We start from the raw sequence: 27,676 nt of genomic DNA, 5'->3' as shown, positions 1-27,676 counted from the left end.
ATTCGCTGCAGAAACTAGTCCTTTTTGTAGATCAGTGTTAAAATGTTTCTGAATTAAACCTTAAAAATAATCCAATTCATTTTTTATAGAAAGTCCCATAACGACGTCAAAAAATTGTCCGTACACTTAGGCCTTTGTCAACTACCATCAAGTCACCATTCACCGCCCAGACACCATTTACCGCCCAAAATCACCCTTTTGTATGTATTTCGGAAAAACTGGATTTTTTTCTCCAAAAATAAGACCTGTGTTCTGTGTCGGCATCATTGTTCGACCATTTCACTGAAAAATCATCACTTAATTATGCTAACTATAGCCAGAAATAAAATATTTGGTTTTTCGTTTCCGGTCAAATTATTGAATTCGACGCCTGTTAGCGAACTAAGCATAACTGTGCTCCTAGGGAAAAAAGGGGTTTTGTTTACTAAAAAGTACCTATTTGTCCTACAATCGACTTGAAACGATAGTTTGATTTTTGTAGAAAAGATTTGCATCGGAAAATTTTCGATTTTTTCAATAGTTGTTGTTTGTTGAAGCGTTTAGTGATGGGCGGTAATTGGTGTATAAATAAAAGTGTGGGTTCCTAATTACCGGTCACGCACAATTTCTTTGTTTTTAACGCATGTATTGTATCAAAAGTGTAAATTGTAAGAAGCATTTAGTTTGATTACGTTAGAAAATGATGTTTTATCGCTGAAAGTAATCGATTACTTGAGGCTGTTTGCCGGGAATCATCATTTTGTCAGTCAACGCACTTTGTTAAAATTTGTACAAAATTTGCGGGAAAGATTTCACAAAATGTATTCTCTCAAGATCCAAAATATGGTTTTGACAGCTCGTTACATGGACAATATTAAAAAGAACAGTTTCCGTGTTGTTAGATAGTTTTTTCCTTAAGAAAACATTATCGATACCCGAAAAAGTGGATTGGGCGGTAATAGGGCCAGTTGAACACCTCAACGTTTAGTTAATTATTTTTAAAAGCGTACATTTTTCGCATTCCACTAAATTTTTTATTAAAAGTAGAGCAGTTTTGAGATGTATTGGAAAAGAAAGTGAATAAAAATCTGCTGTCGTTTTTTTATTACACATGTTTGAAGTTGAAAAACCGCTTAACTGGGCGGTAGATGGTGACATGATGGTATTAGTCAAGTAAACAGTGTATTGTGTCAGTCTGTCAAACGCAGAAACGTGAGTTGAATCTCAGCAAAGGCAATTTCCAGTAGTCTGAGCGATAAATACGGTAAAATGAACGATATTTAGCGTAAATTAATAGGTTTCAACAATTTGTGGATATAATTAACAGGAAAATGTCTGCTCCTGACAAAAATACTGATTGTTGACCTGAAGAATGACGGAAAAAGCTTGTCCGAAATTGCAGGTATAGTGAAACGGCCACGATCGTCGATTCAGTATGTCCTTCAGAACTTTAAGAAGACTAACTTCCTGGAGACCACTCCAGGAAGAGGCCGCAAACTGAAGGTTACGGATCGTCATCATCACATCATTGTCAGGGAAATCAGTCAGAATCCTAAAATCAGTGCCCCGAAACTAGCTGAAGGCCTGAAGAAGTTTGGAAACATACAGGTTAATCCTCAAACGGACGGAACATACTTCATGAGAAAAAATACCGAGGTCGTGTTGCTCGTAAGAAGCCGTTTATATCCTGGAACCAGAAGAGTTTTGGCAGAACGTCATATTCACTGACGATGTAAATTTAATATTTTTGGGTCTGACGGACATGCAAAAGTATGGCGTAAGTAAACCAAATACTGCAATGGATCCGAAAAATTTGGGACCAACAGTTAAGCACGGTGGTGGCCCTGTAATGGTGTGGGGTGCTTTCAGTGCAAATGGCACCGGAAACTTGATATTCATTAAATCTACCATGGATCGATTCATGTATCTTGACATTTTGATGCACAATTTGAAGGACAGTGCGATGAAGCTGAGTCACGGTTCCAATTTTCATTGCGTCCAGGATAAAGATCCGAAACATTCATCGAAGCTAATGAGGGAATGGCTGCTTTACAATGTCAAATCGACACTCCCACACCCTCCCTAATCACAGGACCTCAACCCAATTGGAAATTTGTGGGATCATCTCGAACGGAAAATTCGTGAACATAGGATTCAGAACAAAAATCAGCTGAAGGTTGTTTTGCAGGAAGAATGGCGTAAGATTTCGTCCCCGACTACCCTGAAGTTGGCCATTTCGATGAAGCAACGCCTGCAGAGTGTAATTGCAGCAAAAGGCGGACATACCAAGTATTGATTTGATATTCTGGAAGTTCTTTGTGAGAGTTTTCACTCTGTACGGACAATTTTTTGATGTACATTTTCTTGATTTTATTGGTTTATAAGTCTTTTTTAGAAAATAAGTGAAATGATTGTTGCCTAAGAATGAGCAACTATTTGAACGAATAATGAAATAAATATGGGATTGTTTCCTTTGGTCTCATATGTTTTATGAAACGATAAATATCACATGCACGGCTGTACGGACAATTTTTTGATGCAGTATATGTATTTTTGATAAAAGGATCAGATGGGGTCTCTTTATGTTTACTTTAGTCTCCTTAGTTGCTTCCGATGCGATGCCTCGCCCATGGAGACGAAAAACAAACCTAGCAAAGGGAAAAAAACCGTTGAAAAATGGATGTCATGACTTTTCAATTTCAGATGTTGAATCGAAAATCGCTCACCCACCATTTCAAAATGAGGTCAAAATTCGTATTCGTTCCAATTGGAGTACATGTGCCAATTTTGGCCCCGTTTCGTCCCCCCAGTAAAAATCGTATTCCGAACATACAAAAATACACGTACGGCACCCTCATGTTTTATATACATACACTGCCGGCCAAAAGTTTGGGATCACCCGCTAAAAAACATGCAAATTTTGATCATTCATATCTCGGCCGTCTTAGGACATATTGCAAATCTTCTGATCACATTTGAAAGATAATGAGCAATAGCTATTTCGGAGGTTTTTTGCCCATAAATAATGTTTTAGTTTTGCACCTAAAACTAAACCTAAAGTTAGAACATTTTCAATAAATCGCACTCAATATTCAAAGCCGATCATCTCGCGATAGGGTGAACCAAATTTCAAAATTTGAGTTGCATTAGAATCCTTATTCTATACTCCTCAAAACACAATCAAATAATTTTGTGCCAAAATTTAAGGATGTACTAAAAATTAATAAAATAGACACCTAAGTTATCGTCCAAAAGTTTGGGATCACCCCTAGTATGGTGTATCGACCAAAAGTTTGGGATCATTCTTTTAAAAACATGCAAATTTATCTCATTCATATCTTTCTAATATAACATCGTATTGCAGATCTGAAGGGTGCATTTGAAAGCTTAAGAATTTTTGTTTTTTCATAAATTCATTAAAAAATTATATTTGAAATCCATAACCATAAAAAATTCACAATCATAAGTGTGAATTTTCAAAAAACAATTTATTTCAAGTAATTTTTTTATGGTTATCACTTTAAAATATAATTTTTGTATGAATTTATGGAAAAACAACAATTCCTAAGCTCTCAAATGCACCCTTCAGATCTGCAATACGATGTTAGATGAGAAAGATATGAATGAGATAAATTTGCATGTTTTTGGCCGATACACCATACTGAGGGATGATCCCAAACTTTTGGACGATAACTTAAGTGTCTATTTTATTAATTAAAAGTACATTCTTAAATTTTTGCACAAAATTTTTTGATTGTGTTTTGAGAAGTATAGAATAAGGATTCTAATGCAACTCAAATTTTGAAATTTGGTTCACCCTATCGCGAGATGATTGGCTTTGATTATTGAGTGCGATTTCTTGAAAATGTTCTAACTTTAGGTTAAGTTCTAGGTGCAAAACTAAAACATTATTTTTAGGCAAAATGCCTCCGAAATAGCTATTGCTCATTACCTTTCAAATGAGATCAGAAGATTTGCAATATGTCCTAAGGCGGCCGAGATATGAGCGATCAAAATATGCATGTTTTTTAGCGGGTGATCCCAAACTTTTGGCCGGCAGTGTAGGTATATTAGACTAGTTCACTTTTCGGCTTTCTTCGCTGATCACGATGCCTGTTACAGAATTTGGACTTCATTCATTTTCAAGAACTCTGGCCAAATTTTAGCTTATTTGAGTAAGTTTAGAGCGTGCGCTAGGAGTTTTAGTGAAAAAAGTCCATATTTCTTGAAATTTCGTAGGTATAAAACGATGGTTTAATCACACAGAAAAGATTAAAAAATTCATAAACTACCGACTTTTACAAAAATGTACTTACAAGTTGAGAGTTAAATATCAGCAATAAACAGAAAAAATCCTTACTATGTTAGCTTAAAAAATAGCCTTAACCCTTTCCTTCCCACGAGGTTTTTCACGTTTTAAAAATAGAAATATTGATTTACAGCTAAAGTTTTAGAACAAAAGATGCATAATTTAGGCCTACTTTAATGATCCATTTGATAAATTTGGGTTTTGAGGTTGATCATATGTGCTCCATTGGGAAGATAACAACACATAGGGTGCAAATGAAAAACAGGAAATAATTGGAAAAAAACATGGAATTTCATCACTTCATTGATCACGAACTAAAACGATTATTTGATAAAAAACTTCTTTGGTATACGCATCCCTCGAGGGTCTATATTTATTGAAATATTTGAAATTTTAATTTCGCCTTGAACAATGGCCGCCATGACACTTTGCGCAAGGAAAACAAAACATGCCGTTTTTCGAGAAAATCACGAACTTTTACTAATCTTTTGAGACATGTGGTCATTTAAGCAGATGAAATAACTATTCTGAAGCGATTTTTTTTTTGTTGGCGAAATGATTTTCTTGAGTATTGATAAGAAGCTTCACAAGAAGAAAAGTACGTTTTGTTCCCAGTGTATCACCAGTGATCCACTTTACTTACTCAAAAATTCATATGTTTTAGTTGAAATCTAAGTAAACCATCATTTGATTCTGCTTGCATAAGCAACCTTCTGCACGTCAGTAATTTTATTTGAAGAAAATTATAAAAACTTGTCAAGTTATTAAATAACTTATGACGACTTGATTTTAATTCGAAAAAAATCCGACTTTTTTGCAGCTTTTGATCTGCCGAGCAAAACCTAGCGAACCGATTTTCTTCAAATTTCGTGCACTGTTTCTTCACTCATATCTACACATTCGGTGAAAAAATGGTGTTGATCCATAGCGCCCAGTACAAATGCGTGCTGTGCAAAGTTGTGGATCACCTGTGCTACCATGGGAAGGAAAGGGTTAATTTGATGTATAGCACCTAAATGTTGCAACAGTGTCAGCGAAGTTATTCAAATATCTATGCAACAAATTTGATTTGATAAAAGATTTTACATTCAATGCAATCCTTTCAGATGCCACGTTTCGCAGGTTGTATGAAGTTAAAATTTTAATGGAACAAAATTAAGATTCTGTTATGTTCTTACGAAATAATAACGCGCTTTTCAATTAAACTAAATTAATTATTTTATTCACGTTTTAAGCTGCGCACAGGGAAATTCGAACTGACTAAAAATGGCGTCACAGTTGCAGTCTCTTCATACGCGTCGATGTATTCGTACGCCTTAAACCAGGGTTGAACTCGGCGGTAGCATCTCCCCCTTTAGTTCAGTCCATGATGTAATCGTTGAATCTCTGTGGTGGCCGGATAGTCCTCGTTGGTCGTGCTGATCTCGGTGTTTCACACGGAACAGGAGTTGATTGATGTGGAATAGACAACTCTGCTGCTGATTGGAAGGACTCATCTGATTCCGACTCATATCCACAGTCATCCTTGGGCTGATGGGTATCGTTCGGCTGTGACTGCTGTAAGGGCATAAGATGGTCCAAATGAAAGTCATGCTTGAGGATGTTCAACGGGGAATTTGTGGCAGTTCCGGAATCCTCAGCTTGAGCAGTCTCGAACCTTGGTCGAAGTTGATTTAGATGTGTACGAATTAACTTCCTTCGCCCAACCTGTATATCCAACAGCACATTGAAATTGACGTTTCCTATTTCTTCAATGATTTCACCAGGAACCCACTTCCACTTGTTCGAGTTCTTGTAAACCTTGGTATACACTTTGGAACCAGTTGTATATTTGGAGGGCAGAACTTTATTCATGTTTTTCGGGACACTAGGAGGTTTCAACAATTCCAAAGTAGTACGCATTGGACGACCAAGCATTCCTTCCGCAGGAGACATGCCATCAAGGACTGCACTCGGTGTTGAGCGGTACACTTGTAAAAATGTTTGAAGAGCATCAATTGCGGGGACACCTTCTCCCTCCGTGATTTTCTGCAGCGAACGTTTAAGAGTGTCGACGAATCGTTCCGCTTGCCCATTAGATTGTGGGTGGAAAGGGGCGATACGGATATGGATGATTCCCAACCTTTCACACATGGTCCTGAATTCATTGCTGCAAAACTGTGTACCATTATCAGACACTATTGTTTCTGGTACACCAAACCTCGCGAATGTTTCATGTAGGAACCGCACAGTAGCTGTTGCCGTGGTCGATTGCGTTTGGAAAATCTCGGGCCATTTGGTGTACGAGTCTACTACTACTAAGTAGTTCCAAGAATTAATTGGTCCAGCGTAGTCGATGTGAATTCTTTTCCACGCACCATCCGCTTTTGGCCAAGGTTGTGGTTCAGAATGCGGAGGGGATTTAGATGCACTGGCACAAATAGAACAGCGGCGAACTAGATTTTCGATGTCCTGATCGATGTTGGGCCAAAAAACAATTGCACGAGCAATAGATTTCATGCGTTCCATTCCTTGGTGCCCTCTATGAATTTGATGTAGAATGCGCTGACTCAACTTTTCTGGAATCACGACACGATCCTCCAACATCAAGCATCCGTTGACTGAAGAGAGTGATTCACGCCGAACAAAATATGCTTTTACTTTTGAATTGACTATTTTGTCAGCATATGGCCAACCATCTGATAAGTAGCGTTGAACTTCTTGGAGAATAGCATCATCTGCTGTAGCCGATTTAATCATGTTGAATGTTACCGGCAATGCTCCGATGTGGTCGTGTAAAGTTGAGCTTAATTCCTGGTTCAGATTAACTGCAGCTATTACGAATTCTTCGTCAGGCTTCTGATGGTTACTTATTAGTCGAGATAGGAAATCTGCGTAGCCAAATTTGTCCGTCGAAACATATTCCACTTCAAAATCATAGGCGAGTAATGTAAGTGCCCATCGTTGAAGGCGGTTAGCTGTGTGTAGCGGAATACCTTTTTTCGATCCAAACACTTTGATTAACGGTTGATGGTCTGTTTGGAGTTTAAATTTTCGCCCCAGAAGCATACGCCGAAATTTTGTAACTGCAAAAATTAAAGCTAGGGCTTCCTTTTCAACTTGGCCATAGTTCTGTTCGGAATCTGTCAGAGTTCTCGATGCATGAGCAACAGCTTTCATTTGCCCGTCAGGAAACCGATGCATAACGACAGCTCCTATACCAGTTTTCGACGCATCTCCAGCCACTATCAAAGGAAGTTCCGGATTGTAATGCGTCAAAAGTAAATCTGACTGCAGAACCTTTTTTAATGAGTTGAAGGCTTCTTGACACTGCTTACTCCAAACGAATTTGCGATCTTTTTTAAGAAGTTCATCGAGAGGACGTCTGATTCTATGGATTTCTGGGACAAATCTTCCATAAAAGTTTGCCGCTCCCAAAAACGATCGTAGGGTAGTTAAATCTGTTGGCTCAGGCATGTTCGCTATCGCAGCTACTTTTTCCGGATCAGGCTTGATACCGTTGGCATTAACAATAAACCCTAAATACTTGATTTCGGGTTTGTGGAAACTGCATTTTTCTGGACGTAGCCGGAACCCATACTCTTGAATTCGGGAGAACAATAAATCCAAGCGTTTAATATGATCGGTCAACGTTTTGCTGTACACGATGAAATCGTCGAGAAAGTTATCTACGCCTTCCAAACCGGCAATCATTTTGGACATCAATTGTTGAAATGCTCCGGGTGCTGATTTGACTCCTGGTGCCAACCGGTTGAACTGGAAAAGCCCTCGATGAGTGTTGATGGTCAACAGTTTTTTGGATTCTTCGTCAACCTCGACTTGCAGGTAAGCATCAGACAGATCAATAATACTGAAAAACTTGTTTCCGGAAAGTTTTGCCAAAATGTCGTCTGGTGTTGGAAGGGGATAATGATGTGGCTCTAACATTGCATTGAGTCCCGTAGAATAATCGGCGCAGACACGAATCTTCCCACCGGGTTTCCGAACGGAAACGATTGGCGCCGCCCAGTCAGCATAATCTACTGGTGTTATGATGTTCAGCTGTTGTAGGCGATCTAACTCCTCGTCAACTCTTTGCACAGCATTGAAGGGTACCGGTCGCTTTTGTTTGAAGACAGGTTGGGCGTTAGGTTTTAAATAAAGTCTAACCTTGGTTTTCACACAAAGTCCGAGGCCGTCTCTGAAAACTTCGGGAAAACGGGTGAGGTACCGGTTGGTTGAAGGAATTGAATTGGAACAATTTACCTGATTGCAAACGTTGGAAAGTGGCTTGTCCCACAAATCGAAAGCGTCCATGTAGTCCAATCCCAGAAGATTTAAGTTCTTGACTGATGTAACGTAGCAGGTTCCAAATTTTTCTTCACCATCGATGGCCAGCGCACATCCAAATTCGCCAATCAGTGGAAGAGGGTCGCCGGAAGCTGTACCTGCATGATGATGGGTTGGTTGGAGCGTCGGTGAACCGCATTTCCTCCAGGACTGTTCAGAAATGACAGTAATATCGGAACCACTGTCGATCTGGAGTTTGAGAATAGTGTGGTTCACAGTCACCTTCACGTATTTCCGCCGGTTGCCGATGTGGTTCACACTATGGATGAATCTGGATTGCGTTGGCTGTTTGTCTTTTCTGCGTGTCGATCCAGAAGGGTCTGCTGTTGTTCGGAAGCAATTACAGTAACCTTCTTTGTGGCCTTGGCGGTTGCATTGTTGACACGTGTGGTTTTTGTAGGAGCAATCTTTGACAAAATGCATTGCCCCACACTGCCAACAAGGTGATCGTGGAACTGCTGATTCTGCTTGGGAAGACGATTTTGAATGTCGTTGCGTAATTTTGGCTTTTTGGACAGCGTGCACTGACGGGGATGCTTGCTTCTCAACCAGCTCAGTATCGTGCTTGAGAGATGATATGCGGTGGCACTCTGTTACCAGTGCTTCCAGGTTGATTTCTCGACTGGTGTCCGATTCGAGCTTCGCCAGAAGCCGCGTTCTTACTTCTGCTTCCTGTGACGACTGCATACCGCAGACAAAAATTAGTGCTTTGAATTGGTCGATTGTAAGATTTGGGGATTTTTTTTTATTATCTGACGGGTTTGCGCCGGGGGTCTTCAGATTTTCCCCAAAATTGAAAATTTGGTGCATTTTTGCGACTTAAAAACACATGTATTTTTTCAGATTTCTAACATTTTTATTTTTTGAGTTAGCTTCGGTTACATTTTTTTGTAAATAAAAAATAACCATTTTTCAAAGCTACATAACTCTGTTGTTTCTCAACGGAAAATATAAAATAACACATCAAAATGCATTGAAATTTTATCAGCTTTCCAAATAGAATAGTTGAAAAAAATTAAATAATGACCTTCAACAGGAAAAGTTGTAAATAAACTTTAAATGGCGTCTAAAAGTACCGGCTGCACCACCGAATATTTTGCAAAAAATACCATTGTATAGCTCGATTCATGATGCAACTTTCATCTGAAGACACCAAAGTGGGCCATCAACTCCTTGAAGAGTTATGAAAGAAATAATGACGATAAATCTCTTTTTTTGCGACGAAAACAAACAATGGTCGAACAACTGCACTCACATATGGAGATAGCGCGCACTTCTTACAACATGGAAACAAAAGAACTTATCAAAGCAGGTAAAAAACACTATTTTTCGTCCTTTTCAGACTGCCCCTACTCGCATAACAGTCCCATATGAATTTTCGTCATTTTAGGTCAACATAAGGCTTCAACATAAAAGACTAAAAAAAGAGGTTTTGTTCTAGAAATTTCGAAAAAAGAATATCAATTCGTGGCTGTCCTATATGAAATATACCTGAATAACAGTCCCATATGTGAAATACCACGGATTTGGATACTTTTCAATGCTTCTTTCGGCGAAATAGTCTTTGGTTTATTGCTTTGAATCATTTAAACATTTTTTTAACTCACTTGATGTCGAATGATGCACACTAGTTTTCGAAGGCAGGTCTGACTTTCTTAGGAATGACTTCCTGAGCGAAAAACTATCGGATGCAATCAAAAATCGTAAAAAGATTCAACTTACAATGTGGAATTCATGATATTTTTTTGCAAAAGTATGTTTCTTTTTCTGACAATTGCATTTAGAAGTTCAAAAATGATCAAATTTAAGTCTTAGAAAGTAGCTTGGTGAGAAAAAAATATATTTTGTATGGGACTGTTATGCTAGTAGATTCGAAAAAGGTTTCAAATATGGTCGATTAACAGTCCCATAATGAATAAAAATGGTGCTCTCGACCTTACCAACAACCCAATTTCGAAAATTTCAGGTCTAACGATTTATTATGTGGTTTTCACAATTTAAAAATATATTCCAAAACAGAAAAAGCTGATTATCTCACTTGCTTATTTTTGTATATGGGACTGTTATGAAAGAAGGGGCGGTAGATTGTTGCAGCTTAACTGACTTCATGTTATATCCAAAAATCTAATAACGTTTTCATTTATACCCAGTTTTGCACCTGGTCACAACAAGTTATGCACATTTTACTGTCATTTCTAGAAGTTTATGCGCTAAGTTTTGCATCCGTAATTTCCCAGATTTGATTTAAAATGGACGGTGGAACACTGAAGATTCGTGTGTGAGCGATCGAGGTAGCAAAACACTGACGACGAATTATGTTCGTTCTAGTATGGTAATCACATGTTTGTGATCCCAAACACAGGGACTGAACCTTCTACTATTGGCATTGATTATGCTTCACAATGATCTTTGATCGAAAAATTAATAAGTTATATAGTATATGACCAGGTTGTAAAAGCAACATTCCCATTATTAGTTATATCACACAAACAATACGATACTCAGAATTTTGGTTAAAATTTAAAGTCAGTTTTGCTGCAAACACTCTACAAAGCACGAAAAAGTAGTGTTTTTTACCTGCTTTGTTAAGTTCTTTTGTTTCCATCTTGTTAAAAGTGCTTGCTATCTCCATATGTGAGTGCAGTTGTTCCACAATTGTTTGTTTTCAATGCAAAAAAAGAGATTTATTGTCACTATTTCTTTCATAACTCTTCAAGGAGTTGATGGCCCACTTTGGTGTCTTCAGATGAAAGTTGCATCATGAATCGAGCTATACAATGGTATTTTTTGCAAAATATTCGGTGGTGCAGCCGGTACTTTTAGACGCCATTTAAAGTTTATTTACAACTTTTCATGTTGAAGGTCATTATTTAATTTTTTTCAACTATTCTATTTGGAAAGCTGATAAAATTTCAATGCATTTTGATGTGTTATTTTATATTTTCCGTTGAGAAACAACAGAGTTATGTAGCTTTGAAAAATGGTTATTTTTTTTTTACAAAAAAATGTAACCGAAGCTAACTCAAAAAATAAAAATGTTAGAAATCTGAAAAAATACATGTGTTTTTAAGTCGCAAAAATGAACCAAATTTTCAATTTTGGGGAAAATCTGAAGACCCCCGGCGCAAATTGTCAGATAATAAAAAAAAATCCCCATTTGCCAAATCAAAATCTTCACAAAAACGATTTACGTTACCCGCGTATGTGACGAAGTCATCGGAATCGTTTTTAATTAGGCGGAGGCAATCGTAGCGTTTACTGAAAAGCGACCTTTTTTCGCTGAATATCGTTTTCAGTTTTTCGATTACTTGCCCGAATGAAAAATCGCGTGGATGACGTGGCAAGAGATAGTTTGTGAACTTTTCGTGAACCGGGACGCTCAAGCTTCGCATTAGAAGGCGTATTTTGGCAGCGTCATCCAGATCCTTGCCATCCGCTCTGAAGAGATCTTCATACTTGTTGAACCAACGTTCGAACGTGATGCCTGCTTCCGGGTCGTAGTGAAATTCCCGAATAACCGATGACAGCGATTCGATTATCTGGTCCGGACTTCTACACTGATTGGCCGCTGGAGTTGCATTTGATGTTGTTAGTCTCTCCAGTAACAGCAGCAGACGGGTGTTTTGTTCCGCCATTTGCCTCAGCACATCCTGCGTTGAAGCTTCCGCGTATCCATGGAATCCACTGTTTTCCGGATTAGACATAGTTTGTTTCTTTAAAACACTATTTTTCTCCTCAGAGACACTTCTCGTCGCCAAATGTTATGTTCTTACGAAATAATAACGCGCTTTTCAATTAAACTAAATTAATTATTTTATTCACGTTTTAAGCTGCGCACAGGGAAATTCGAACTGACTAAAAATGGCGTCACAGTTGCAGTCTCTTCATACGCGTCGATGTATTCGTACGCCTTAAACCAGGGTTGAACTCGGCGGTAGCAGATTCAAAGAATGTTATTTTAATACTTAAATATCTTTGCTCGTACTGTTGCGTTAATTAAGTGTTATATATAAAATTAAAGGTTTTCTCTTCTTATGAAAACATTGTACAATTTTTGTTTCTTTTTACTGCTGATTTTCTCAACTTGTAAGTAAATTTTCTGTACAAGTTGACAGTTAAGGAACTTAAAAATCTTTTCGGTTTGATTTATTCGATTATCTAAAACAGATCCATGCAGATACTTGTGATACCAATCACCGTGCACTAATTAACCATCATTTTATATTAGCAACAGCTTGCTAGAACACATTTGAAAGGGGTCATCATACTGCAGGATTTAAGTAGTAAAACTCTTTACAATTCATTATTTCAAGCAGAAAATGGGTTTTTAATTTGTAAAAATCTGAATTGTATCTGAAGCCATACAAAAAAAAACATTATACCGAACTGTCGTGCGTAATTTACGAGTTTGCAAATGTTTTAAAAATACTTGAGTTTATCACAAGGTAAGCACAGAAAATTAATCAAATTAAGATCACAGAAAATTTGATCATACCTTGTACAGACCCCGTTCAAAGTACTAAATGCATCAAAACATAATAAAAAAAAAATTTAAAATTTCAAAAAATGGTCGGGAATAGACTAAATACTACGTTAATGTTAATAACAATAGTTTTTTTTGTAATAAAAAGTGAAAAAAAGATTAAGAAAAAACCGTTTGATTTAGGCAAAATTTGATTTTGACACTCGATCAGGTCTCTCTTCCTAGTTCGAAAAAAATGTGCGTCATGGGACTTCAACATCTTTTGTCCCTCAAACAACTAAGGAATTGGCCTTGTGGTAAGGTTCTGACGAGCTAACTTGGAGGATTGGAATTCGATTCTCGGTCAAGGACAGCTGTTCCTTCCATTCGTTGGAATTTTCGGAATTTAGTCGTTATAGCTATATCGCCTCCACTTTTTGTAGCTATGTTTATGCTATTTGAGTAAGTTTAATGCGATTATTCCTTCTTATATAAGTCTTTTTATGGCCCTTATTCTGCGCCGCGCGTGACGTGATGATTGTCACCTCACTTCGGAGTCACCGTGAGATTTGTCACCTTATTCCCGAAGTCGATGTGGGTAAAGTGACAGAGGTTCATTCAAGGTGAGTGACCGAATGAACACATCTGTCAAAATAGTCGAATTTGTTCAGTGCTGTTTTGGTTTTGTTACACTTCGGATTTTTAAAAATTAATTTAAAAATTATTAGTTTGAATTTCGGCCAGAGAAGGGCGGCAATAGGATTTTATAGTGCCAGCAAGCTGCTCAGGACAACAAAACGGTCAAGTTTTACGTCCTAGGATACAATTTCGGCAATCACAACTGAGCCTAACAAGCACCAAACTGGATGGAACAAGCACCGCTGGTCCCGAGTTGTATGAAAAAACAACGAAGGCGGAAGTCATCGGCAATATCCTGCCAACCGATGACCAGGAGGATTTAAATTCAGAACCTTTTTACCAAATTCAGCAGCTTTTTTGGGTGAGTAATATGCGGAAGCGACAGAGGAAGAACAAATAATCAAAATATCATTTTATACTAACGCTGCTGGGAGGAACCTATCATCTAAATTCCAGTTCCTGAAAATTGAAAATTTGAAAAATCTGCTGGAGAAAAAACAGATTTGGGCATCGAGCCGTGGATTGAGGTTTCCAGGTCAGGGACTTTTGTGCTAGCCAAAAGGACAGGAGTTTGTTGGAATTTGAAGGACGATTCCCGATAATTATACGGATATGCTAAAGGTGATAAGATGCGGCAATCTCTTTTAGTCATGGAGGAAAGAAGAGTCGTTTTCAGAGCAAATTACATTTTTAAAATAATTATCTATGGGTATCTTCAATGTTAAAAATAATATTCAAATATATTCGAAATCATGTTAATTCCAATACCAAACTTTAATAAAATAAGAAGTTTTATTTTTTAAATTTTAATCTGTTAAGCATCTAGTCTTAGCATTCAAGATTATTGCCCAAACATTTAATACTAAATATGGAAATAGTTCGGTTTGGTCCGGTTGGGCGGAAAGCCAGATTTTTGCACGAATCTATTTTAATAATTATTCACCTTTATAATTTTGGTTAAAAAGTGGAAAAAAAAATTAAAAGTATTTTGATTTTCTAAGTTTTTGTCATTTCATCTTTTTAACGTTTCGCAAATCAAATTTCAATTTAAACTGAATTTTGGATTTCATTAGATCATACTTTCCATTCAGTATTTTAATTCAAATTACATATTTCAGATAGCAATGAAAAATATTCAATATATTTAAAAATTATTTTGCTAATAAATTTGTTTTATTTTGTTTCCAAAACCAACATTCATCAGTATAATTAACTATTTAGAGCCTAACATTCTGATTTAAATAAATTTTCGATTCAATTCCTATCTCGTCACCACCTCAAAAGGTACCGACAATTCTCACCTAAAATCGTCACCTGAATGCGACGATTCTCACCCACGGTGACTATAAGAATAGGGTAAGAACTCACAAAGTTCATCCGAAGTGACGTTCCTCGCCTAAACCGACTGCTGGAATAGAGTGACTTGGGTGACTCTACTATCGTCACGTCACTCGAGGCGCAGAATAAGGGCCTATAACTCTGTTGTTTCTGCAATACACATAGTTAATATTTGCTGGGGATTTTTTAGAATAAAAAAAACTAAGTTACACTAAGTTAGTTAAAAACAGTGGACAGAATAATTAAGAGAAAATAAAACTACCTAAAATGTTAGGTACGAAAAAAATAGAAAAAATGTTCTGAAACGATTATTCTTTCAATAAATGGTCCTCCGATATTGATAATCAATAAAATTTCTTTGATAGGTTTTTTTATAAACCCAATCCTCTATCATCGAACAACAATAACGTTACCAACATGAAGTACGTATGACATTGATAACTCACTGTTCTCGAGGTGCTCTGTCTGATGTATACGTTTGTTTCAAACTTAACAGCTCGGTGAGGTGAAGCAATACACGTACAACAGCAGCTTTACGTAATCGATTCCCCCTTTTCGACGTCTAGTGTTTGGTGGGTTTTAGCAGTACAAAATAAGGGACCGATGACCTCCAACAAATGTATTGGGGAGTCGAACAAAACAATCGCTTCAGACTAATCCGATCTAGTTCTAGATGATCTCTGTCTGTCGATCTCGGCTAATGACTACTGCAGCAGCATCCACACCAATAACTCACAAGTTCGATGTCATTGCCAAGGTTTCGGTTTTGCATTCGTCGTTTTATAAATAAACTGGGTCGTCGCGTTATTTTTATTCACTTTTATGAAACTTGCAGCTGTTGTGGGTGTCACTTTCTGCTTCAAGAAGTGAAAACGAATGTCTGGACAACCAGCGCCTAGAATCCAAAACTCACGCAGTACTTTTCCAATGTCACACTTTATCTGTAAATTTAATTCTTCTTTAATTCACTGCACACAGCACCAGACTTAGACCCGACGAGTGCACTATTATTTTAATCAAGAACTTAGGACTAGTAGACGAGAGACTTTCGGAGACAGCCAGATCGGAGCGCCCATAATCGGATGACGTGTTTGTGTTTGTTTTGTTGTGTGGAGGAAAAATACTTCAAGGACTTTTGAGGACTGTGTGTTCTTCACCACACGCGCGCTGCACCACGTTCGTGTATTGTGAAAAATAACCATCCCCCAAGACAAGAAAAATCGCATTTCAACCCTCTCGGTGATGAGCTGACCCTACAAAATTGTCACCAAGTATTACACCTTGGTAACAAGCTGTTCTAAATTTGATCGATTTTCTCGGAGTTGAGCTCGGTGTTTTACTTCAACCTAATTTTAGGAATTAATTTAAAAAGTTTAAGATAAAAAAATCAAAAATTTTGATTTAAGTGATTTGACTGCTTCGTCGTATTTTATAAAAAATAAAGTTTAGCATGTTTTAGAGAGTTTTCGAATAAAGTGGATGAAATATATGCATGTGTATGCGTATCACACGAGTAAATAAACTAAATGAAGTACAAAAACAACCAGAGATTTGTATTTGTTATGTTGCATGAATTTTCGCAGCATCGAAAGCATAAGCAACGATGACAGACAGAGCATAAAGAAACGTCAAAACATATATGGAAACAGTGAGTAACGAAACCCAGTGAGAAAATCCTTTCTCACCATCTAAGGAAAAAAAACTAGAAATTATCTGAGCCAAATTTTATCGGTAAAGTTTACATGAAAGAGTCAAATGTCCAAGCGAAGAACATAAATATACTAAACAAGTTCTCAACGAATTAAGATCGCAAAGAGAATGAAGGAATTTTTCGATTTTTTTTAAATGTGGCTTTATCATTTTTTGAAATCATAATTTTTATATTTACATAGGTACATCCGAATTATTTCGAAAACCGATAGATTTTTGGGGAATGTTCAAGAATTGATATCTAAAATTAATCACAACTGGCTATTTAATGACATTTTGTATTTTACATTAGTTTTCTACCAAAGGTCCGTAAAATTTATCCAAAAAGGAACCAAAATTTGAAAACAAATTCAATAAATTAAATTAATCAAAAAACTGCTTAAATGGCAAATTGAAGAAAATAAAAAACTTCTCAAAAAATAACAAACGGTACAAAAAAAAAAACAAAATTAGCTATTTCTATAAAAAAAATCGACAAAAATGACAGTAGGTAAATATTACTTGTCATTCAAATTTCACTTTTGTCTGTTTTTGGGTTTTTAAATATTTTAGGACTAAAAAACAGTGCTACCACCTCAGTGAAAAATTAAGCCTGAGAGCATTTAAATGGGTACGGCTCCCCTTCTTACTAATACAACACAAGAGAAGTGAATACTCGGCAAAACAAAACTTTATGAGTTAAATGCCTTAATCAAACTATTTGTAAATAAAAAAAACATTTGAATGGGTTACATGAGATTTTTAGCCGTTGTAATTTATTTTACGATCCAGTTCTTAAACATTTTGTAGAAATTTACCGGTTTTTCAAAATACGAGAAAATCCCAGAAGGTTAATTTAATGCATTTTTAAGTCATTGGGCATCAAATCAAAATTTTCGATTTTAATATTTTCTTTGATTAAGTGATTTTGAGGACAAAAAAACGAAACTTTCAGCACTTCGTGGTAATTCTAAATAAAGTCCTTTTGAAGTGAAATTTTCAGGGTTCAGGGTTTTGGGCCGATCTAAAAAAATTAAATGGTCGATTTTTGAAATTGAGGTGGACCATTTCGGTTACATCCCTTCAAAACCAAGATTTTTAGGGTTGAAAGTATTTTCAATTTAATTAATAATGTATTAAAAAATGAATCTTGGGTTTTAAATGGTCCAATGGCCAAATTGTTTGAATTCCTATTGAGTTTTTATTCAGTAGGTAGTACTTACCGATTCAGGTACGTGGATGTAGCGAATGTATCGAGGATAGATCATAAATTCTTCCATCGGAAATTGCTTCCCGAGTTGATCAATGTAAACAACATTTTCCATTGCAATGTTCATAAAACTGAAAAATAAATTAAAAATAAAACGGTATCGTTTTAAATGTTTTTCCTCCAATTATAAAAACAAAATTTGTTATCTCCAAGCGAGGCACTCACCCATCAACACTGGCAATTTTGCCGGCAACCGAAGCTTCATGGCGCAAATCTATCAGGATGTTCTGGCCAACCAAACACTGAGCCAGCCCAACCAGATCGTTGAGGGAATGATAGCGCTCCTTCCGTAACACAACCGAAGCCATAACACCGAATACAATAATTTTAAAATCAAGTTTTTTGTAATCTTCTAAACCGACCCGCGAAAGTTTTTGTTTACGATTTGAATTTGAGTCGCTTTTCATCTCACGTTTGAAATTAGGTGAGAGTGAGTTGCTGTGAGTGGCGTGAGCAATGCTGCAAAGCAGCGTGAGAAAAGTTTGAAACACTGAAAATAATCCTCTTGTAATTTTTACCGAGCAATAAATCTATCGTTAGTTTCACTAAAATTTATTTATGTTTATCCTTTTATATTTTAATTTTTGAATCGTCAGAAATTGTTTTGAAAAAAAAAACTTAAAAATATATGCAAAAAATGATTGAGTGAAACTAACAAAAAATGCCGGCAACGTTCACGATTTGTCTATGTATCGTGTGACCAACATCTTTTAAATAAGTGCTGGTGAATCTCGTTGTTTTAAAACCCATCGTCCACACTTAGCCCAGTGAACCTTATTCAAATTCAAAAATAGATAATTGACTATTTTAATTAAAAATAGAAGATCGAAGTTCAAAAAAACTGTTGCATTTTTAACTCCAATTTTCAAAACTTGATAATAACTTTTTTTTACATAAAAATGCTATGTAACTCCAGTTTTATCTCCTGGCGACTGCGGTGTTCAAGTTTTCTTCCGACACTGTATTGATTCCCCATTTAACATTAATTTTCTGTGGGATTCCTCCTGTTACCATTTTATTTGGGAGACATGGAGACTGTCTTATATAGATTTCTGACAACAACACAGACAACAATTGTTCTGTTAATCTTTAAAGATCGTCTCATAGCATAAATTGCAGGTTGCCTAGTGTGAAGTATGTATGTGAATTTATGAATTTGAAGTGATAAATGGCGTGAGCGTCGAAATAAGTTTATATTCAGTAGAATTCCAAGTTTCAGTCACTTATAAATGAAAAAATAAACACATAATACACAAGCCACTTGAAATTAATAAATTCACTAAAAATTCTATTTCATGTATTTTAAAGTGTGATTTTGATACTCGTATGCATCCGAGATATTAACCAAACAGTAGCGCTACAAAGTGCTCCATACAAGAGTTTAGAGAATTTGGGAAGCTTTTAGGAACAGCCATATAATTAAAAGGGAATTAGCTCCTAATGTTATTTTTTAATAAATATTGGGCAAAATGTTGTCATGAAAAGGTACTTGCAAGACACGCCGTCAGAAACACATTTGATTTTTCTACAAAAATATTCGAAAAATGTGCAAACAGCTCTCACATAAGAGCAGACATTCCAGAAGTGCATTTTTCGTAAATGAAATACCACTCTTAAATAAATGTATAAAAAATCTAAATCATTTTAAATCTTCTTCCAGTACAAAAAAAAAAACAACTGAAACACTTCATTGATTCCAGAAAAAAACATCAAATTTGTTACTTTGGTTAACAGAAAACAGGATAAAATTCCAGTTTTTTCAACCAGGTTTTTTCCTTGTTAAAATGCTTTCCAAAACAGAACTTTCGTAAATTTAGCAATTTAGCTTACAAATATCAAATACAAATATACAATGTTTTTGTGAAAATATCACTTTTTCATTCAAAAACTTTTGTAATACTTAGATGTGTTTTCAATCGCAAGAAAAACGCCAGTTTTGGAAACTCAATTTATCGCTTAGTATACTATAGCTATCAATATTTTTTCAAAAAAATTTTATAACACTAGAAGAAGACCTAAAAGTTGATTCTACTTACTTTTTAAAAGATCTCTGAAGTAAAAAGCCGTAGTAAAATCAGTTTTAAATTCATCGAAAATTTACACCCATTTGTTTACCTTTTTTCGAACTACAAAACGTCAAAAAATTTACCTGGCATCGCGGATTGCAGGTTGCCTAGTGTGAAGTAGGCTTAACGAATGCCGAAGCTCTATGTGAATTTGAAGTGATAAATTGCGTGAGCGTCGAAATAAGTTTATATCCAGTAGAATTCCAAGTGCCAATCACTCATAAATGAAAAAATAAACACATAAAACGCATGAGACTCGAGACCTAAGCCCTAAGATATGAGACCTCAGATTTGAGACTTGACATACGAGACCTGAGATCTGTGACTTGAGACATAAGGTACACACAAAATTTCTGAGGCCGGAATTTAGCAAAATTTTGCTCAAATTTGACCAGCTAAAAATTTAGCAATGAAATTAGCAATTTTTTTTTACTAAAATTTTGGCAAAATAGCCGAAAGTGTCCAGACTAAATTTTTACTAATTTTTCAGTTAACAAATTCGTTGTTTGCTAAAATTTTAGCAAAGTTTTTTTTTGCCCCAGCAATTACTATCTATTATATAAAATTCTCTTGTAACGGTGTTTGTAGTACTACTCCTCCGAAATGACCCAAACGATTCCAATGAAATTATTTTTAGAATATTCTGTAGCCATGCGAATCGGTTTATATCGAATAAAAATAACAAAAAGTCGCATCAATTGTCCGTAATAATTAAATTTGTAGTTTTTTCAATCAAATGAAAGTCATGACATCCATTTTTTCGAGATTTCCTTTCCTTTGGGCGGTTTGTTTTTCGTCTCCAAGGTCAAGGCGTCGCGATTTAACGTCGCGAGAGAATAGTAACCATGGCATAGCATACTGATTAGTGGGAACATTTGGGCGCGTATTTCTCAACCAGGCATACTGTCAATGCACGTGGTGGCGCTATGAAGCACGCAGAAAAATATATTTTAGAAATAATAAGATTTCGTCCAAAAATAATAAAAATTTTGGTTGGGAAAAGGCACAAATATATTTTTGGCCGCACTGAATAAAAGTATCTTTTTGATTTAAAGTTATCGTTCGATTGAAAACGAAATACACCCTTTTTATAAATGATCCACCATACTTGTCAAAATAATAAAATTATTTTGGGTAAAACACACAAAATATATTTAGCTCAAAATTAAAAAAATAGGAGGGGTTAAAAACGAACAATAATTTATGATATGAATTCATTTTTGTATCAATTCAAATGAAAGCAATGTTGTTATTGATTTTCAGATTTATTGAATTCGATTACAATGTTTTGTTTTTTGCATAATTTATTCGATATGTACAAATGTCTTTATGTTTCGCTTGACACATTATGGTCAACATATTTCCGCCAATCGCTTGCCTTGGGGAATAATTATCCCAAGCTGAAGGCCGTAGCTACTGGATCAATACAGGGTCCCATTCCCTTCTTAAACCAGCTTCGTACGTTTGTCCGACTTCTATGTGTTCCTTAAACATAAAAAAATAAAAATAAGTACCTCACCCAAACTTGAGTTTATGATACAAACCTGTTAGATGAGCTGTGGAACAAATCCGGAGGTCCTGCCACACCGACGATGGAGCCGTTCGGATGAGAAAATTTGTTCATGTTTTCCCGCGATTTTTTTTCTTTTTTCTTTTGTTTTTGATTTGTTGATCCACTACACGATTATTTAAATAAACCGCTTTATGATTTCGAATTAAACCAAATTTTATATGTAAATAATAAAAAATGAGTGTGTAAAAATTACAAAATTTTATTGTTATTTTCGTTCGATTTTTTAATGAAACCTACACAAAAATATGCATCGATATTGTAAAATAAAATAACAAAACGTTTTGTTGAAACCAACCCCCTTTCTTTTTCTGCGTGAGCCTAGATGTGATTTTTTTTCTTTTTAATTCCCAGCTCATTTGTACAGCACATGGTTATGAATGACGCATAGATGTGACTCAGATTGACATTTTGCCGATCGAATAAAACAAATAAATTTTGTTTTTTTTTTTTTTTTAACAATTCTTTATTTGAAACGGCTCATACCTTTAGGCTTTAAGGAGCCAAAACCGATTTTGTTGTTTACAATTGTTTTCTTAACTTAACACTTTGTGAGAGGAGAAAGGAAGATAGAAAGGGAAATATGAAAATAAAAAAGAAATTATAGACGAAGATCGATAGCTTTTAGAAAAAGGTAGATTTCGAACATGTAGTCCAAATCTAGCACAGCTAGTACATCTCTAACTGGAACATTAGGTGGTTTTCCTCGGGCCCTAAGGGAGTCTATTAAATTCGTTCTGGCGACAAGATGGACCTCACACGACCAAACAATATGCTCGATGTCATGGTAACCTTGGCCGCAACTACACAAATTGCTACCAGCAATGTCAAAACGATAGAGTACCGCGTTTAAGGAACAATGATTGGACATGAGACGGGAAAATATACGAATAAAATCCCGACTCAAGTTCAATCTATTGAACCATGGTTTAAGGCTTACCTTTGGGATAATCGAGTGGAGCCACCGACCATCCTCATCCTCGTCCCATTTGCGCTGCCAGTTGACAAGAGAGTTCCCTCGTACTAAGAAGTAGAATTCGTTGAAGACGATTTCACGTGGATACGTGTCGCCTTCCGTCGCCCCCACCTTTGCCAGAGAGTCTGCCTTCTCATTGCCCACTATCGAGCAATGAGAGGGAACCCAAACAAAGGTGATGGAAAAGCGACGTCTTGTTAAAGCACTCAAAATATCCCGTATCTTCTCTAGGAAGAACGGCGAGTGCTTTCCCGGTCGTATTGAGCGTATTGCGTCAACTGAGCTTAGGCTATCCGTTACAATGTAGTAGTGCCCAATAGGCCGTGAGGCGATGCTGTCCAAGGCCCAGTGAATAGCAGCTAACTCTGCTATATATACAGAGCATGGTGACTGGAGGTTATAAGAGGCGCTAGTTGTTTCGTTGAAAACTCCAAATCCCGTTGATTCCTCAATTAGAGACCCATCGGTAAAGTACATTTTGTCAGCATCGACGTGTCTATATTTAGCTTCGAAAATTCTTGGAATCTGAAGTGGGCGATGCGAATCCGGGATTCCACGAATTTCCTGCTGCATAGACAAATCAAACTGGACAGAAGAATTATCGTAGTCTGGGATGAAAACACGAGTTGAAGAGTACGAAGAAGGGTTTGCCTGCATTGACATGAGGACATGGTATATAGACATAAATCTGGTATGAAGATTTTGCTCTAGTAACCTTTCAAAATTAACGATCACCAATGGGTTCATGACCTCACACCTGATGAGGAACCGAAGTGATAGTAGATTGTATCGATCTTTCAAAGGAAGTATTCCTGCCAAAACTTCAAGACTCATGTTGTGCGTTGTGGACATACAGCCCAAAGCGATGCGAAGACAACGGTATTGGATACGCTCGAGTTTGATGAGGTGAGTTTTGGCAGCCGACTGGAAACAAAAGCTACCATATTCCATCACTGAAAGAATAGTTGTTCGATACAATTTTAAAAGATCTTCCGGATGGGCTCCCCACCAGGTGCCAGTGATTGAACGGAGAAAATTGATTCTTTGTTGGCATTTTCCTTTCAGATACTCAATGTGTGCTCTCCAGGTACATTTGGAATCAAACCAAACCCCAAGATACTTAAAACACCTCGATTGAGTGATCGTTCTGCCAAGAAGTTGGAGCTGTGGTTGAGCTGGTCTATGCTTTTTAGAAAAAACCACCAACTCAGTTTTCTCTGGAGAGAACTCGATCCCAAGCCCCAAAGCCCAGGAAGACAATCTGTTTAAAGTATCTTGTAAAGGTCTGTGCAGATGTGACTCAGTATCACTTGTTACAGATACTACGCCATCATCTGCAAGTTGTCTTAAAGTGCAGCCTTCAGAGAGACAACTGTCGATGTCACTTACGTAAAAGTTGTACAAAAGTGGACTCAAACATGAACCCTGGGGGAGGCCCATGTAAGAGGTTCTTCTAACTGCAATATCTCCGTGAGCAAAGTTCAGATGTTTCTCACAAAGCAAGCTGTATAAGATGTTGTTCAATAAAGGAGGCAGACCCCGGGAGTGCAACTTGTCTGACAACACCTCTATTGAGACTGCATCAAAAGCTCCCTTTATGTCTAGAAACACTGAAGCCATTTGCTCACGTTTTGCGTACGCCATTTGTATCTCTGAAGACAGCAAAGCAAGACAATCGTTTGTTCCTTTGCCCCTTCGAAACCCAAATTGAGTATCTGAAAGGAGACCATTTGTTTCTACCCATTTGTCTAAACGAAACAAAATCATTTTCTCCATCAATTTGCGTATACAAGACAACATCGCTATTGGACGGTACGAATTCGCATCGGACGCTGGTTTTCCGGGCTTTTGGATAGCGATAACTCTCACTTGTCTCCACTCTTGAGGAACAATGTTGTTCTCCAAAAATTGATTAAACAAATTTAACAAGCGAAATTTTGCGGCGTCCGGAAGGTTCTTCAACAAATTAAATTTGATTTTATCAATTCCCGGAGCTGGATTGTTACAAGAGAGGAGGGCAAGTGAAAATTCGACCATCGAAAAGCTGGAATCCAGACCACACCTATCAGGAGGCACGTTCCGGATTATTTTTTGCACAGGTGTAGTATCTGGACAGACTTTCCGTGCGAAGTTGAATATCCATCTATGTGTATATTCTTCACTTTCATTTGTAGATGATCGATTACGCATGCTTCGTGCAACTTTCCATAAAGTACTCAAGGATGTTTCCCGTGATAAACCACCCACGAAATTTCTCCAATATGCCTTTTTCTTCCCTTTGATCAATTTTTTGAACTGATTTTCAAGGGAAACATATGATTCAAAAAGGACGAGGGTTCCATGTTTTCGAAAATCTTTGAATGCTTTTGATTTGTCCTTATAGAGCTTGGAACACTGCTGGTCCCACCATGGATTTGGGGTCCTTCGAAGAACAGATGAATCTGGGATGGGTTTTGTTTGAGCACAAAGTGCACTTTCAAGGATCAAGCGTGAAAGAAAGTGGTACTCCTCCAAAGGAGGTAGAACATTCATAGTATCAATGGCATCTGTTATTTTGTCCGAATACTTTTTCCAATCGATGTGTCTTGTAAGGTCATATGCCATATATGTTGAATTTGAAGTGCTGGCCCCATTGGTGATTGTTATTTTGATTGGTAAGTGATCACTACCATTGGGATCAGAGATTACCTTCCACTGGCAATCCAATGATAGTGAGTTTGAGCAGAGTGAGAGGTCAATTGCACTTTGTCTTGCAGGAGGTTTAGGTACCCGTGTTTTTTCACCCGTGTTCAAAATTGTTAAATTGAAACTATCACAAATGTCATAAATAAGAGTAGAACGACTATCGTCAATTTGTTCTCCCCAGACAGTTCCATGTGAATTGAAGTCACCCAGGATCAACCTTGGCTCAGGAAGTACTGAGCACAGATCCTCTAGGTGATTTCGATCCACTGCAACTCTATGAGGCCAGTACAAACTGACAACGCATAAGTCCTTACCTCTTATAGTTGTATGACATGCAACAGCTTCAATTCCTCCTGATAAAGGGAGGTGGATTCTATAGAAGGAGTGGCGCTTATTGATCCCCAAAAGCACCCCTCCATAAGAATCGTTGCGATCCAAACGGATAATATTAAAATCGTGGAATGAGATGTTTGATTGAGAAGAAAGCCATGTTTCAGAAAGGGCAAAAATATCGCAACTAGTTTCATGAAGTAGAAATTTGAACGGATCCAATTTAGGGATTAAACTACGACAATTCCACTGTATAACAGTGATATCTCCGACCTCTGGGCGTAAATTAGCCATCGAGAGAGATAAACACTGAAAGGAGGGGCCAAGTTTGCATCAATTGCTTCAAAAGTGTCTTTACAATAGGAAGCATTACACTAATAATGCTTTTTATAGATTCAGATACGTTGAAAAACGAAAAAATTCCATCGAGGATGTCAGAAAACTTAAAAAGTCCCGCTTGAGGAGTTGATTCTGGGCAAACTGCATCAGTAATGGGGGCGTTTGAGGTCCCCGCTGCTGTTGATTTATTCTGTGGTGAAAAGGTCGCGCTGAATCCAGGAGGAATTTGTTTCTTCTTTTCTGTAGCAATCGCTTTCTTGGTGATGTTGGTTGTAGGGCTGACCGTCGGGATTTTATTCGGAATCTTGGGGGTCTTGGTATTCGTTTTAGCACGCTTTCGTGAGTTCGCTACGAAAATAAATGGATTCTCCTCATCTGTTGTATCCTCGTTGTCAACTGGCAGCACTGAGAAGATGTTTGAGGACTGAGGTTGGATCGGAGGCGCCGCGCCCTTTAGTATGGCGGCATAGGAACGTTTTGATCGTTCCTTCAAAGAGCGCCTTTGACTATCCCAGCGGCTCTTAAACGCCTCGCACAAAGAGATGTCATGAGGTGAGCCCCCGCAATAGACACATTTCTGTTCTATTGCTGAGCACGCTCCATCCCCATGAACCTCCCCGCATTTGGGGCAACGCTTCTTGCTACAACAATGGGAAGCTGTATGCCCCAATTTAATGCAATTTTTGCATTCCATCGGGCGAGGCACGAAGAGCCGCACAGGAAGCCTCAAAACTCCGTCAATCAAGACGTAGTGAGGGAGGGCGGTACCCGCAAAGGTCACTCGAAATGAGGCTGAAGGCGAGTACTTTTTAACTCCTTCTACGACGGTGGTAGTGTTGAGTTGTCGGCAGTCCAAGATTTCGACCGAAGTCGAATCAAGGCTCTTAAACTTACCAACGCCGTGGGATTTAACGTACCCAGCCTCCAGACTCATTTCAGAGATCACGCCCTCTATCTCTACGTTTCGAGACGGAATGTAGGCGTGGTACTCCAAGGTAATGAATTTGCTGGCAACAATTTCATTAGCGGATTTTCGATTGTCCACGACAACGCGCAACTTGTTGGGTCGCACCTTAGTCACGCTGGTTACGGAGGACCATCTAGCCAGATCTTTCGTGATCTGCACTACGTTGAGCTGTTTACCGTTAGCTTTGGGCCGGATGAAAACTACCCATGGCCCAGAAAAAGACGTACCATCTGTGTAGGTTCGGAGCCGGGGTGCTACACTGTCAGCTGTGGGTGATAAGAAATTAACAGTCGTCCGAGAATGATTAGCATTTGAGGGACCAGCATCATCTGAATCCTCCAGATGCTCTTCATTCTCGAACATACCTTCCTCTTCGTCCACCGAAGACGGGTTTAACCCCCCGCCATCGCTCATATTTTCTTACGGAGACACGAATGTCTTCCGTGTTGAAAATATGAGCGATGCAAACTAAGTTCAAAAACTAATGTAGGGAAAAAATAGAAATAGTAAAGTGAAGGAAGAATGAAAAAAGAACTCACAATTTTTCTTTTAATTTTTGTTTCCACCGTCCGCTGTCCAAACACGTGGTTTTCCTCTGAAGAAAGATGGCGGCGTCAAAAGGAGAGCGAGACCAATCGATCCGTTCCGAATTCACCCGGTTATGGCACTCAAATCCGGATCAGCCTAGTTATGCCCCTACGGTGTCCAATACCCGGCTTTATCAGGAG

The 27,676-nt window shown here is 37.5% G+C and overlaps 3 protein-coding genes and 1 long non-coding RNA gene across 7 annotated transcripts in view; all 4 read right to left on the bottom strand.

Annotated features, from left to right (window-relative positions):
- Positions 1–16,211, bottom strand: part of LOC129751056 (5'-nucleotidase domain-containing protein 1-like) — a 60,913-nt gene extending 44,702 nt beyond the window's left edge. For all 4 annotated transcript variants that reach the window (XM_055746320.1, XM_055746319.1, XM_055746318.1 and 1 more), the window contains exon 1: positions 15,503–16,211. The gene's annotated coding sequence lies outside the window, so the exon portion shown is untranslated. The remainder of the gene's footprint in view (positions 1–15,502) is intronic.
- Positions 5,648–12,321, bottom strand: LOC129753224 (uncharacterized protein K02A2.6-like). The gene is made up of 3 exons (XM_055749023.1): positions 11,926–12,321; positions 8,438–9,298; positions 5,648–8,389 (listed from the first exon to the last, which is right to left on the bottom strand). Exons 1-3 carry the CDS (start codon positions 12,319–12,321, stop codon positions 5,648–5,650), a joined length of 3,999 nt encoding a protein of 1,332 aa, XP_055604998.1.
- A 119-nt stretch (positions 16,212–16,330) lies between the features above and the next one.
- Positions 16,331–18,402, bottom strand: LOC129753223 (U7 snRNA-associated Sm-like protein LSm10). Its single transcript, XM_055749022.1, has 3 exons — positions 18,181–18,402; positions 17,969–18,086; positions 16,331–16,402 (listed from the first exon to the last, which is right to left on the bottom strand). Exons 1-3 carry the CDS (start codon positions 18,321–18,323, stop codon positions 16,331–16,333), a joined length of 333 nt encoding a protein of 110 aa, XP_055604997.1. The 5' UTR covers positions 18,324–18,402.
- Positions 18,403–21,367: 2,965 nt separating this feature from the next.
- On the bottom strand, positions 21,368–21,757 carry LOC129750881 (uncharacterized). The gene is made up of 2 exons (XR_008738517.1): positions 21,626–21,757; positions 21,368–21,566 (listed from the first exon to the last, which is right to left on the bottom strand). It is a non-coding gene; the product is annotated as an uncharacterized LOC129750881 (long non-coding RNA).
- Positions 21,758–27,676: the final 5,919 nt, after the last annotated feature.

This window comes from Uranotaenia lowii, chromosome 3, assembly GCF_029784155.1.
Source record: "Uranotaenia lowii strain MFRU-FL chromosome 3, ASM2978415v1, whole genome shotgun sequence".
Taxonomy (NCBI): Eukaryota; Metazoa; Arthropoda; class Insecta; order Diptera; family Culicidae; genus Uranotaenia; species Uranotaenia lowii.
Note: the sequence above shows the minus strand (reverse complement) of the source record. Positions and strands in the feature narration are given on the sequence as shown.